This window comes from Babylonia areolata, chromosome 2 (genome assembly GCF_041734735.1).
Source record: "Babylonia areolata isolate BAREFJ2019XMU chromosome 2, ASM4173473v1, whole genome shotgun sequence".
NCBI classification, from domain to species: Eukaryota; Metazoa; Mollusca; class Gastropoda; order Neogastropoda; family Buccinidae; genus Babylonia; species Babylonia areolata.
The window spans coordinates 41356288-41370922 of record NC_134877.1 but is presented as its reverse complement, the minus strand read 5'-3'; the positions used below and the strand labels follow the sequence as shown (position 1 = coordinate 41370922).

General features: G+C 45.2%; 1 protein-coding gene across 1 annotated transcript in view; it reads right to left on the bottom strand.

The window, feature by feature from the left end:
- The window catches only part of LOC143301450 (uncharacterized), a 121197-nt gene that overhangs the window by 13656 nt on the left and 92906 nt on the right, over nt 1-14635 (bottom strand). Inside the window, exons 3-8 of the mRNA XM_076615754.1 lie at nt 14517-14613; nt 11442-11497; nt 8134-8181; nt 6397-6490; nt 5368-5422; nt 2386-2487 (exon numbers count right to left, since the gene is read on the bottom strand). Of these exons, the coding sequence (XP_076471869.1) occupies nt 2386-2487; nt 5368-5422; nt 6397-6490; nt 8134-8181; nt 11442-11497; nt 14517-14613 (452 nt within the window). The remainder of the gene's footprint in view (nt 1-2385; nt 2488-5367; nt 5423-6396; nt 6491-8133; nt 8182-11441; nt 11498-14516; nt 14614-14635) is intronic.

Sequence of the window (14635 nt, the reverse complement as noted above, 5' to 3'; positions counted from 1 at the left end):
CATGATCAAATACTCACGTCAAACATCATGCAGTCAATGTCAGCGTCGGCGGCTAATGGAAACAAGAATAAACCCAGCAAGCACACCCCCGAAAACGGAGTATGGCTGCCTACATGGCGGGGTAAATGGAAAAAAAAAGAAGTCATACACGTAAATTTGTTGCATGTCTGTATGAGTGTGTGTGTGACTGAAAGCTGATTGAATTACACAGGAAACGAAAGAGTAGCACTCAATGGCAGCTCAGTCACCTCTACCCAGGTAGGCAGCCTGATGTGCAAACGACTCAGCGTTTGTAAAGCGCTTAGAGTTTGGTCTCTGACCCATGATAGGCGCTGTATAAGTATCCATATCATCATCATTATCGTCGCAACATCCACACCGCCACCCCCACCTCTCTCCAAGAGCAAGTTTTTGGAAAGTCCGCAGCCGAAATGTAAAGAACATACTTTTTATCGATAACTTGGCCTTGTGCTGGTTTGACACTAATAATCTTTTGTAAACCACTCCCAATCCCTCTCGTGGTCAACCCCAACTCCTCCCCCCACCCCCTTCCGTTTAAAAAACAACAACAAACAAACCTAACCGTTGATTCGATATCTTTGGCAACATTATTTATCAACGGTTTCTCCAAAACTAACTAAACCGTCGCCAGTACCGTTCCTCTAACCGCACCCCCACCCATCCCCTTCAAGTGACTTCACAAACTGGGGTCAGGGCGCGGGTGCTGTCTTCCTTGAGTAGTGGCTCCCCCCTCCGTTTCCCCCCTCGCCTCCCCCCCCCCAAAAAAAAACTATCCCGTGACGGAGGGTGGGGTGAAGGGGTTGGTTAGCAGAACCACTTTTAATCCAATCTGAAGGCAAACATGCAGCCCCTCCTCGGTGCCAGGCCACATTGTGCGACCAGTGATTAGACATGCGGCGCTGGCCTTCACCCCCCACACCACCGCTCCTCTCTTCCTCTCTTCTCCCCCCCCACCCCCCACAGTATCGATCAGTGTCTTGTCGCCTCTGTTTTGTCAGGAGCCGAGAATGACCCCCCCACCCCCACCCCTCCTATCTGTTCCTCACAATCTCTGCAGGGAGCAAGGGTTGTGTGGCTGGCTGGCTGTGCGGTGACCTGACATCAGCTGGCGTTTTTCTGACGCACCAGCGTCGGCCCGATTTGTCCAGGGCCTCCTTCTGACAGGCAAGAACCCCCCGTCACTTCAGCTGTCGTTATCGTTTAGCTCGCACTTGAAGTCGGGAGGGAGAGTGGGGACGAGTTTAGCTCGTCTGCCTGCTCGTGGCTGGCGCGCGAGGGGACATTGATCGCCCAATTAAAGGTTGGACCCGGCAGCAAACACGTTAATTAGTGCACGCTCTCTGTGGAGCTGATTTGTCTTCTTTGTAACAGGCCCCTTCTTCTGAATTCATGAGGAAGGAGGTGTGTAGGTTTCACATTTGTCTGTCTGTCATCAGTAGCGATGCATGTGCCCCCCACATTTCTAAACCAATCAAGAGAACATTTTGAAACGCTAACCACTCTTCGATGCCCGGAATGCTCAAGTGATTCCATTGCGTAAGTTTGAAATTGGGTCCAGCAGCTATCTTGAAGCCATGACCGATGTTAAGTGTAGGTGGGAGGGAGGGACAGAGAAAGATGAACGGGGAGAAGAGGGAGAGACAAAGAATATGCCATGTGTGAAGATGGGGGTGGGGAAGGTGAACAGAGAAGGCCTGATATGTACATCCGGGTATAAACAATCAGGAACGCAATGACAGACATCGTGCATCAAACCTGTTAACAACAAAGGTCCCTCAAAGCTTTGTGTGTGGGGGGAGGGGATGGGGAGTGTGTGTGTGTACAGGTGTGAGTGCTTGTATGTATGTATGTATGTATGTATGTATCTATCCATATATTTGTATTTGTATTTCTTTTTATCACAACAGATTTCTCTGTGTGAAATTCGGGCTGCTCTCCTTAGGGAGAGCGCGTCGCTATACTACAGCGCCGCCCATTTTTTTTTGGTTGTATTTTTCCTGTGTGCAATTTTATTTGTTTTTTTCCTATCGAAGTGGATTTTTCTACGGAATTTTGCCAGGAACAACCCTTTTGTTGCCGAGGGTTCTTTTACGTGCGCTAAGTGCATGCTGCACACGGGACCTCGGTTTATCGTCTCATCAGAATAACTAGCGTCCAGACCACCACTCAAGGTCTAGAGGAGGGGGGGGGGGGCGAGAGAAATATCGGTGGCTGAGCCGTCACTACATATATATATATATATACGTCTGTGTGTGTGTGTGTGTGCGCGCGCGCGCGCCCTTCATCAATGAACATTCCTCCAGTGCTTGTCCATGTCGTCAGTAGTGGCCAGCAGGGTGACAGCGTGGCAGTGGCGGTACTCACCTGGTAGCACTCGGGCAGAGTGTACTTGAAGCGGACGAACTTCTTCAGTAGACCGATGCACACGTTGGCTGGACACAACAGGAACCGCTTGTCGTGGTGCAGCTGTAACAGTCATCACCAATGCCTGTGTCATTCCTGTTCGCCTGTTCCTCATTCGCCCACTCCGTTTCGACTTTCACGAATGCTGATCCCGATTTGCTTTTTCCCATATCGCCTTTGTACTCAGTTGCTGTGTGTGTGTGTGTGTGTGTGTGTGTTTATGCGCGTTGGTGTTTGCGGGAAGACGCAGCAGGACTAAAGGTCGAAGTTTAAAGAGGCTACTGAGGTTGGCGGCACCGTCAAAGTGTAGGCGAAACGGGAACAGGTGAGTTAGACGTGTTCTGCCAGGTGCCCTCCCCGTGCTGTCAGCAAGTAAACTGCCGTCACACAAGTAACGCACTGGTGATAATTGCGTTACCGCCACACACACAATGTTGAGATACTTCATAGGCTGTCTATTAACACGTAACCAATAGACGTGATGATAATATCATTATTATGTAACAAAACCCCATACATCTGAACAAAGAAGCAAAACAGCGGTTAGAATAACAACCGCCACACACTGTGGACACATACAAACTTGCAAACAAGGCAAAATGTAGGTGTTGATGCAATAGTTTGACTGTCATCACCCTTGCAAACGCACATAACACTGCGCTCAGTGTATCGACAACAACCAGCACAGGGCACTGACATTTTACAAGCTGCTTGTGTGGGTTACAAAGCAAACTGTAGGTCTCGAAACAATAGACTTGTCTGTCACCACCGCCTTTGTCGAACTGTGGTTAGGTTGTGCAGACTATCAAAGGACTCGGGCGGGTTGGTTTGGCATCACATCTGACAAAACCGCTTTCGTTGCGTCCGTTTGAACCACAGGCTGTCCTCATAATGTCTAACATCTGCCAGTGTCTGTCTTCATTATAGCCAGCACAGCTCTAATTGCTCCCATTAGGGGACCGCCATGATTATCACCACCAACTAACCACCTGCGTTCGTTGACTGCGTGCAACTTCTACCAAGGTTCAAACGTTTCTTCCACTGGGCCTTCATAAATTATCTACCTGTCACCGTTTTTTAACCGGCTGATTCCCAACAGCCATGCTTCGTTTTCGAGGGAGTGAACAAAGTATTTTCTTGTTTCTGTGACCCGTGCACACACACACGACGTGCATTACATTTTATCAATCGCGAATGTTTTATCTTGTGTGCACACACATACATGCACGAAGGGGGTTGAGGCTGATCTATTCACAACAGTATCTGGACGTAGAAAAGGACAAACACAACTTTGGGATTTCAATCATTAACGTTTTTAATAGCATGATGAATTGAAGCGTTTGTAAATCAATTTACACATACATAATTTATAGCACACACGCACTCGAAACAAACCACATATTCACTCATGTTGGCGTTGGCGCGCGCGCGCGCACACACACACACACACACACACACACACACACACACACACACGTGCTTCACCTTATTCACTGTCTACAGACAATGGTTGACCTAATTACGTAACACTGCGCCTTGGCGAACTGACTTACAAAACGATGCCCATAACGGTTCAGCGTGCACAGTCTTGACTAACCCAGACCCATACCACTAGACATACAGTGAAAAGCTAATCTGTGGTAACGCCCCACAACCGCAGGCCCCTTATCTGTTCCGCCCTCCACTTCCGACCCTATTTACAGCCCCTGCAGCCGGAAAGCCCGACCTGCAACGCGCCCCTTCCCACGCACGCACGTGCGCGCGTGAACGCACGCACGCACACGCACACACACACACACACACACACACACCTACACCTACAATTTGGCCATGGTCTGCAGTGTATAGAACTGTGTTCTCTTTCAAACGCGTTTAGTTTTCAGTTCTGAAAGATATGGGAAAAGTTGGCGAAAAGGGTGAGCTATGGACGACAAAATGGCATTGTGTGTGTGTGTGTGTGTGTGAGAGAGAGAGAGAGAGCGTACGTGTGCGTGTAAGCGAGCAAGAGGGGTAGAAAGTGGGTATGGATGGGTGGGTGGATGGATGGATGGGGGCGCAGAGATGACTATGGCTGTTGTTGCTGTGCTATTGACCGAGATTTACGCGTAACGCGTAAACACGAACAACAACAACAGTGCAAACTATTCGTTCATGAAAGAAGGCTGTCTCCATCACTCGTTGCGCTTAATCAAGAAAGGATGTGCACCGTGCACACGCTCATACACAACACGCACACGCATATTCATGGTGATGGTCAGTTGCCAAAGGGTTGATGGAAGAGTTTTCAGACAAGGTTTAAATTGCGACAGTCTGAGAAGTTAAAGTTCAACTGGCAGATAGTTCCAGTTCCTCGGAGCAAGGAAATAGGATGAACGTTTCCATCTCCTACACGGATCTTCACGACAGTGAACTTTCGTGTGAGTTTTAGCTCTCTCTCCCTCTCGTCCGCCGACCACCACCGCCCCCCCCCCCCCCGCACGCACACACACACACACCCTGCCGATAAGACAAGCACACAAGGATACAGCGGGCTCACTTTTTTTCTCTCCTTACAACTCATGTTTTCACAAACATTTACGTACCTATGTTTCTAAATCATATAAGCCCACGTCGACAAATCGAAGGCAAGGAGCACAGTGTTCAGTTTAACGACCTATCGGCAAAAGTGCTTACGGTCTATTTGTTCAAAGCTGTCATCAGCAGTTTTTGTTGCAGTAGTCAGTAGTTTGTTCATTGCTCTGGTCGGTAGCATTGCCAGATGGTACTCGCTGCCGTGGTCTCGTTGTTCAAGGACTATTTAGCCGTCTTCAGGGCCAAGGGGCATCCAATGTAAAAGTATTTTGTGTCAAACCATGGGCAAGAAGAGGGATGCCGTTACTTAAAACAACCAGCAGCAAAAAAAAGAAAAAAGAAAAAAAGAAAAAAAAAAGAAAAAAGTCTAACCTTATTCACTGCATTCTCCACAGATTTGTCGTTCTCCACTTGAACCGCTCTCCCGCTGTAAAGAAAAAAAGAAGAAGAAAAGTGTAATTATTGACAGAGAAAGAGGTCCGTTGAGACAAATGATTAAAATAACACTATCTGCCTATCTGATAATCTGTCTCTTATTATCCAGCGCAACGTTTTGTTTCATTTTGAAGCACAGAAAAGGGTGGGAGACAGAGGGAGCGAAGGGGAGAAAAGGAGGGATAAAGCGCGCGAGCGCGCACACACACACACACACCTATCTTCATTCTGGAAAAAAAATAATTCTTAAAAAAAACATATAACAATAAAAACAAGAAATACAAAAGCTGAAATGCGATGGACAAACATAATGCCCACAGCACTAAATAAACATAGGATCAGATCTGCATAATGCCTTTATCCTGAGACAAAAGGCGAGGAGAAGGTGAAGAAGAAGGTGCTGTATAAAGCGCACAGAGCTTGAAGAATATGCGCCATAGCAAGACGTCTTAATAGACAGATAAATAAAAAGCTTATGCCCTGACTTGATAGAGATAATGGAAGAAGAGGGGGCGGGGAACAGTGAACGACAGAAAGAAAATGGTTGGGGGCGAGAGGTCGGGGTTAGACAGAGAGAAGCGAACATATCCATGTTTCTCCAAAGAAATGCAAACAGGTTGATTATGATCCACACAATAGTCTGAACGAGAATCAGATACAGTACACAGCTGTAACGAATTAGCAAAAGGACACGACAGCGAACGCGACGATGCATGCGCGCATGCACGTGCAGAAATTTACAAACAAATAACACGTACAAGACACAGAATATCTATCAACAAAATTGCATTGGAGTATCCTACATATGCAGTCGTCATCAGTACGTTCGTACGAACGCTTTATTCAAATCACGCACGCGCAAGCATGAATGCATACACGCAAACACACACACACACACACACACACACACACACACACACGTGCGTGCGATCTTTAAACAGGTAAGGTTAAAGAAGGTGTACAAACTTTGGTGAAAACTCAAGCGAGACGCTGAACTTTTCATCCTCAGAAAAGATGATCCTTTCCGGTGCCACGTGCACCTGTTCTGTCTCTTTACCACCTGCAAACAAACACATACACACGCGCAAACACACACACACAGACACGCACGCACACACGCACGAACATCCACACACACAAACACACACACACGCGCGCGCGCACGCACACACGCACGAACGCGCGCACACACACACATGCACAAAACATGCTTTGGGCATTAGATTTTGAGAGAGAAAGACAGACAGAAACAGACTCAGGCTTTAAAAACCGTGCGTCAATCTATGTCTGCGTGTGCAGGTTGTGCCTGTGGTGTGGGTGTGCATGTGTCTCTATCTATAATCATGTTTGTGATCGTATCCTCTTCCTTCCCGTTTAATTTCAACGAAGCAAAATCCCATGAGACTGATCGTTTCTGTCTGTCTGTGAGTGAGTGTGTGCGTGCGTGCGTGTGTGTGTGTTACGTGCATCCGCGTGCTTGCGTGTGTAGCGACTCGAGATTTCTTCATTTGCGTGCTTGTATTGGACGAGTTCGTCTCACACACACACACGCACACAAAATAAAACTAATAAATAGATAAATAAATAAGCGTTACAGATAATCAAATCATAGGAACTGGGTCCCACTATTGGACTGCAAACAAATTAAAGTTAATAAAGTGTCCAACACATGGAAAAATATGTAAAACCTTACTTGGTGAGACACATCTTTTTCCCACGTTCTTCATACAACTCAACATTTTTTTTTACAACCAAGCGAGACACACGCGCGCGTACGCACATTCACAGATCTGATTAAACACACACACACACACACACACACACACACACACAGAGGAATATCATATATAAAGTGTGCGTTTGTGTACATGTGTTTGCTTTTTGAAAAGGTGGGGGCTGAACGAAAAGAAAAGAAAAACGACGCTTGATTTCAATGTATCGATGATTCCCCCCGCCCCCCTGTTTTCTTTCGCAATTAGTTCCATCGTGTAGGGTATTTAGTTTTCTCTTTTATTGTATTCCGATATGCAGGTGCTCGGCTGACATTTGATGCAGCATACTGACAGATTTGAGCAATCTACACTTCGGAGAAAAAAAAAGAGAAATAAATTAAGAAAGAAAAATTTGACAGGTTTCTTGTTTCTGTTTTCGTGTCTGTTTCGCTTTCATGAGTTTCGATACACAAGTGTGACACGAACATTATGGGGATGGAAGTGTGTGGGTGGGTGGCGTGGGTGGGGGTAGGAAGGGCGGGGAGGGATCTGGGAGGGCCGTCGGTATTTCTCGTGTTTCAAATCGCAGGTGTATGTGATACATTTTCTTGATTATTTTCTTGGTCAAGTAAGAACAGAGTGTAGTTTAAAGGGTACAGTTTTTGTTTTGTTTACAACACTATAGATAAATAAATAAAATTATTTTTTTTAAACACACAAAAACAAACAAACAAAAAAACAACAAAAAAACAAAAAACAAACAAAAATAAAACAAAAACAAAAAACGTACATAAGAAAAACAACAAACCAAACAGCAACGAACGTTTAGCAGTAAAGAACCATAATCACTGTCGTTCTGCAGAGTGTGCAGAACAAAAACCCACCAAACGCCGAGCAACCAGCAAACAAAGATATCCATTATGACATTCATTGCTGGACATTAACTGTTCAACAACCCATCGAAGAGCTCCAAGAGGCCAGCATAACTTACCTGGTGGTGGGTTCTTTTCATAGAAATCACGTCTTCTCTGCATCTCACCTGGAAGAGAAAAAATGAATCTCATGAGGTGGGTGTCATCGCGCAGATCACAAATGCAGTATCAAATACTATAACGTGTGTGTGTTAGAAAAAATACGAGTCATCAGATATGAAACAAAAGGAATATAAAGGGGAAAGAATAACATCTCTCTCTCTCTCTCTCTCTGTGTGTATATATATATATATATATATATATATATATAGAGAGAGAGAGAGAGAGAGAGAGAGAGTGGAAAGAATAAAAGGAAAAGGTAATAAAAAAAACAATTTAAAACAAACGGAACACAATACGACGAAGTATTGTATTGTATTGTATTACTCCTTTTTGTCACAACAGATTTCATTGTGTGAAATTCGGGCTGCTCTCCCAAGGAAGAGCGCGTCGCTACACCGAGAGCGCCACCCATTTTTTTTTTTTTCCTGCCTGCAGTTTTATATTTATTTTGTTTTCCTATCGAAGTGGATTTTTCTACAAAATTTCGCCAGGGACAACCCTTTTGTTGCCGTGGGTTCTTTTACGTGCACTAAGTGCATGCTGCACACGGGACCTCGATGTATCGTCTCATCAGAATGACTAGCGTCCAGACCAGCACTCAAGGTCTAGTGGAAGGGGAGAAAATACTGGCGACTGTGCCCCGCAGTTCGAACCACTGCGCTCAGGGGAGGGGGGGGGGGAGAATGTGGTATTTTCGCGACACTGATTTGAAAACTAAATTTAACAAGGCAAACAAATCCACACATATCAAATCAAAACTGGCTTTATTTGGAATGTTATTTTTTCCGTGAGAAATATCGTGTTTTTCCCACCCCTAATCACCTCCGTATCTCTCTTTCCTCGCTAACAACTGTAAGTTCTGGACCAACTAAATTAACTAACTAAACTTCCCCCACCTTCTCCGAAAAGGAACTTAAGCTCGAAACGTCGCAAGACGGATGTAGAGTGCGTCTTTTTTTCCTTTTGGTACAGGTGGTCCGTTTCACCGAAAACGTAAGGCACACTGGACTTTTTCCGGGGCACACGTTGTCATTCCACGTATAAATCGAAGAACTCTGACTCTTTTCTTCCTCAATTTCTGATCTCTACTTCCTCAGTAAAGGTTGCTACTGAGGTTGCAGTCAAATAACACACACACACACACACACACACACACCAAACAACAACAAAAAAACAACCACATATACACATCTCCATCTCTCTCTCCCTATCTATTTTTCAGAGTAAAAAGTAGCGTCCCGCTTTGCTCTTTCAGCTGACCTGTACCACGTACTTTAAAAAAAAAATAAAAAATATTATTATTATTTTTAACCAGTTTGTCGTTCTCTCCCGCACCCCCCCCCCCCCCCCCCCGCCCCCCTCCCCCTCTTTTCAACTGGTTTCATCTATACAATTTTTCAGCTCTGATATGGCCATGTGTGGTCGGCAACAAAAGATAAGCCTTTCCATGGTTACGAAATTAGCCCTCGATCAACTGGAATGCTTTGTGATCCCTCCAGTGTTCGTTTGACGAGTTTCATGCCTTATCTTCTTCTTAAATCTGAGGATTTAAAATCGAATTGGCACAATCTAAATCAACGACACAGTCAACTCCAAACGCGCGCGCGCACGTGAGTGTATGTGTGTGGGAAGGGGGGGGGGGTGCGGGGGGAGGGGTTGCAAGCGAGCGTGCGTGCGTGCACGTGTGTGTGTGTGCGCGCAGCAGTTCTGTATAGAAGTTGGACCGGATCGTGTATCGGAAAGGTTCCACCAGCAGGCCAAGGTCAGACCCCGCAGCCGAAAACCTTGGGGCGGGGGGTGGGGGCAGGCTGAAAGTGGGGGTGAGGGGTGGGTTCAGGGCCCAAGAATGGCAAAGGGTTAATGCTTTAACCCCTCACCCCCCACCCCTCTTCCTCCGTTTTCATCCGGTCGAATCCTCAAATGCCATGATCCGAGATCAGCAGAACCAAAAATAAGACCGGTGTGCACCACATAATCAGCTGAGTGACGGAACCCATTTAGAAAAGCACGTGACATTTATGCCGCTGACGTCATCAAGTAGGCAGCGCGCGCAGGCACACTTTTTTTTTTTTTTTTAATTTGTTTTTTTTCTTCTTCTTCTTTTCTTTTTTTAAGGTGTGTGGGGAGGAGGACACACGTCACGATGCATTCAGCGCTTACGGGTCTGTGACTGGTGGAAAAAACAAAGGAATCACACACAAATATACAGAAATAATAAAATGAATACAGAATATCAGTCTGGTTCATCAACGTTACTCCCACTTAATTATTGGTTTCCTACTGACGACGATCATAATTACATCTGGCAGAGATGTTGGCATCAATCACAGAGTATACGTCAATCGATGTGATGTGAAGGAGGGGGGAAAAAAAGTAAAAAGAAAAAAAAAGGGGGAAAAAAACAAGGAAAAAAAAAACACACACAAAAAAAAACGGGAATTATTTTCACATCTACAAAAAATATTTTCGAAAAGCTGTTACAGTGACTTCTACTTTCTTTAGAGCTAATATCCCCCAACAGTATTTCTGAAAACATGAACGAGTGAATACGATAAAAAAAAAAAAAAAAAAAAAAAAAAAGACCTCATAGTTATGATTAGAATAGTGAAATTAATAAATTCGAATAACCAAAGAAAAAAAATCAAAAGTGGCATCTGAGTGAAGCATTGAAAAATGTATAGATCTATGTGTAAACAATTTGATAAATATAAATCGAAAAAGAGTGTTTCAAAAAAGAACAAGTCAGGATATGAATCAATAAATACTTTAGTCGACATGTGTTTAGTCGTTCGGATGAGAAGATAAGCCGAGGTTCCGTGTGCAGCATACACTTAGCGGACGTAAAAGAAAATACGGCAACAAAAGGGTTGTCGCCGACAAAGTCGAAAAATCCACTTCGACAGCGAAACCAATACACTTGCAGACAGAACAAACGGAACAAACCAATACATTTGCAGACAGAACAAACGGAACAAACCAATACACTTGCAGACAGAACAAACGGAACAAACCAATACACTTGCAGACAGAACAAACGGAACAAACCAATACATTTGCAGACAGAACAAACGGAACAAACCAATACACTTGCAGACAGAACAAACCAATACACTTGCAGACAGAACAAACGGAACAAAAATGGGTGGCGCTGCACTGTAGCGACGCGCTCTCCCCTGGGGAGAGCAGCCCAGATTTCACACAGAGATTATCTGTTGTGATACAATGCAATACATTACAATACAATACAATGCACGCATTCACTTACGTTTGAAGAGAGCAGGCACGAGTTTATACACAGCATTCTGAAGGGTATGGTCAAGTCTGGAAACAGAAGTGTGAACACACGTCATCATAAAGCAACAATATAATTTGGTATAAATGAACTTACATGACGGTTAACGAAAGTGGCAACATAGACACCTCTCTCTCTCTCTCTCTCTCTGAGGTGAAGAAGGCATTAGATTTTTCACACACACACACACACACACACACACTCAAACACGTGAAACTGCTGTTGATTTATTTAACTAGAACTTGAGAAACATGTATTCCAAACAAAAGTACGCACGCGCGCTCTGACGTCACACACACACACACACACACAAACACACACACACGCGCGCGCGCGCGCGCATTACTTTTTTTTTTAATGGCGGTGGAAATGTTCATTTTGTGATCCCGCGCTTGTTTTTTTTCCCAATTACCATCTCTTTTCTTCTTCTTTTTTTTTTCATGCAATAGCCAGCGAATTGTGCATAAAAGATAACATTTGCTGTCCTTACGAATGCCTCGTGGGGTCTCTCTCTCTCTCTCTGGTCCAACCCTGATACTTCGAGTATGGATATAGACTGATTGGTGGCAAACACACACACACACACACACACAAACGCTGGCGCACACACACACAAACGCGCGCGCACACACACACACACAAAACCACTGCCTTTTGTTTTATTCTACTATTCTGTGACGTTTTGTTGGGCATCGGGCTTCTAAAGTTCTTTAAAAGAACAAACAACAAAAACCACCCAACAACAATAGCAGCAACAAAAACACCCAAAACGGACTGATCAGGCGGCACTCCACCCCTTCCTTTCCCCAGCCCACCTTTAGCACTGACACTGCTCTCTCCATCATCATGAACTGATATCCTTCCAATCCCGGCAGGTCAGCGGGGACCACCGGCTTAAAGCATGGCAAGCCTCCGATGTGGGGATGGTGGGAGGGAAGGGGGGGGGGACAGGAAGGAGAGAAAGTGTGTGTGTGTGGAGGGGGTGGGGGGGGTTCCGGGAAGGAGAGTTGTCGGGGATGGGAAAGATGGAGGGGAAGGAAGGGAGTGAGACATGGAGGTGAAGCCGGAGAGATCGATAGGGTGAATTGATTACCGAGGAAGTAAAGAGGGCTCAACAGCCTGTCTAAGCCTTTCAGTGCCAGCAGACATGGCAAGCAGTGGGCACGCGACAGGCTGACAGACAACTCAGCACAGAAGTCAGCTTATATATGTACATGTATATCTGTGTGCAAGTACGTACTGATCACTGTGTGTGTGTGTGTGTGTGTGTGTGTGTGTGTGTGTGTGTGTCCTTAACATTGTATGGTACAAAGGTGTGTGTTTGCGCTCATGTGTGCGCACACTTGTGTGGGTTTGTGAATTTGAACATACATGTCCAATGCTTTACTGCATGAAGCTGTTCTGTTTGATTGTGTTTTTTGTTGTTTTTATTGATGTCTTTCCGTTCGAAGCATAGTGTCATTATGGTGTTTATGTGTTTGCGAATGTGTGGTGTGTAAGCGAACGTAGGTGGGTGCGGGCGCGCTCACGCTTTATGTCTGTATAGTGACTGACTGAATTGAAATACTGCATGGTCGTGTGTAAGGGAGGAAGAACAGTGAAGTCTGGATGGGCACGAGTCGACATATTCTACAGCATGCCACTGGGTCACCCATCTTCAACCTCCAGTGCTCCGCAACTGCCCCCATAGGAAAAAAAAAAAAGAAAAGGCTTCCTTTAGGAAATCCTGTGTTCTATCAACATCTTGTTAGCCTCGCGTCGGAATATACGTCATTTTATGAGTTCCCGACTGCAGCTGCTAACAACCCGGATGGAACAAGGATTTAATCTTTAAGTCTCTGTTATATTAGCTCGGTTTACACGTTCTGTCACTGTAACTAATGCGTCTTCAAAAGCGCTGTAGTTAACGACTGACAGGCCAGATTCACAAATCTGTTCGTGTTCGTGTGCGTGTTCTTCTCCTAAAGCACTGCTTCCCTTTGCCTTTCATCGTGGGAGGTAACAATGGAGAGGAAAGGTTGAATAGTATTATATACCTTTCCATTCTGAAGGATCTGCGAACATCCTGTATTTTTGCTTGAGGAGCTTGTCAGATTTACCTTGAACACCTTATGCTCTCCTCTCTCTCCGTATCCCCCCCCCCTCCCCTCTCTCTCTCTCTTAATGTACGCATCAGAAAGTGGGTCTTGATTCCTATCTGAACTCGTATTTAACGGCTGACCACCAGAATTGTTTCTGTACATAATGTTGCATTTGGCTTGCGATATTTATACATTGACTTCTTTATGTCCCCTTCCACATCACTCCCACCCTCTTTCTGTCTTTTATTATCCAGGTGATGTGCCTGGATATTACTTCGTGGGTTAAAGATCTCTTACAAGCCAGAGTAGTTCTAGATTCAATTTATTCTGCCCCCCATCCAACAAACATAACCATGGCGTGTGTGTGTGTGCGTGTAAACATATGGCGTGCATGTTTAAACTTATGTGTAAAACCGAAGAATGTTCATATTATTATTCACTTCCAGTGGGGTAAAAAGGAGATTTATTTGATGTGGTTTAACACGAACCAACTGAGAAAGAGGCATGGAAGTATAGCAGACTGGCCAAAAATTGAGGCTCAACCCGCTGACCCCCTACACAACACTTACATCGTGTTCTCAAGTCTCAGATTGTATCGGCTAATTAGTGTCAGCGCCTGTCTGCCACTGGCTGGCCGTCTGTCTACCCTGGCCACGGAGACTCACTGCTGTGCTGAATGAACACGTCAGCCGACAGGAAGGAGTGAAAACACTTCACCAGATAAGCTTCAGTTACAACATTGGTGACATCCACGTCTTGGTGGTAGTATGAGGACGTTGAAGTTGTTGATACAAGTATTTACCAAGAAAAAGAGATCACCTACACGCACATACCACACGCATGTACACACACACACAACAACAACAACATACGCACATCGCTGGCGCGCACGCCCACACAGACACACACACGCGTACGCACACGCACACACACAGCACACTATATGGCCACCCTTACTGTTCCTTACCTTATGTTTTGCCAGGGTCTTTTCTTGTGGATAAGCACCTCACAAATGGGGCAGTAATTGCTGGTCTCCAGGTATCGCAAGATGCACGTCTTGCAGACTGCAACAAAGAAGCAGAACCA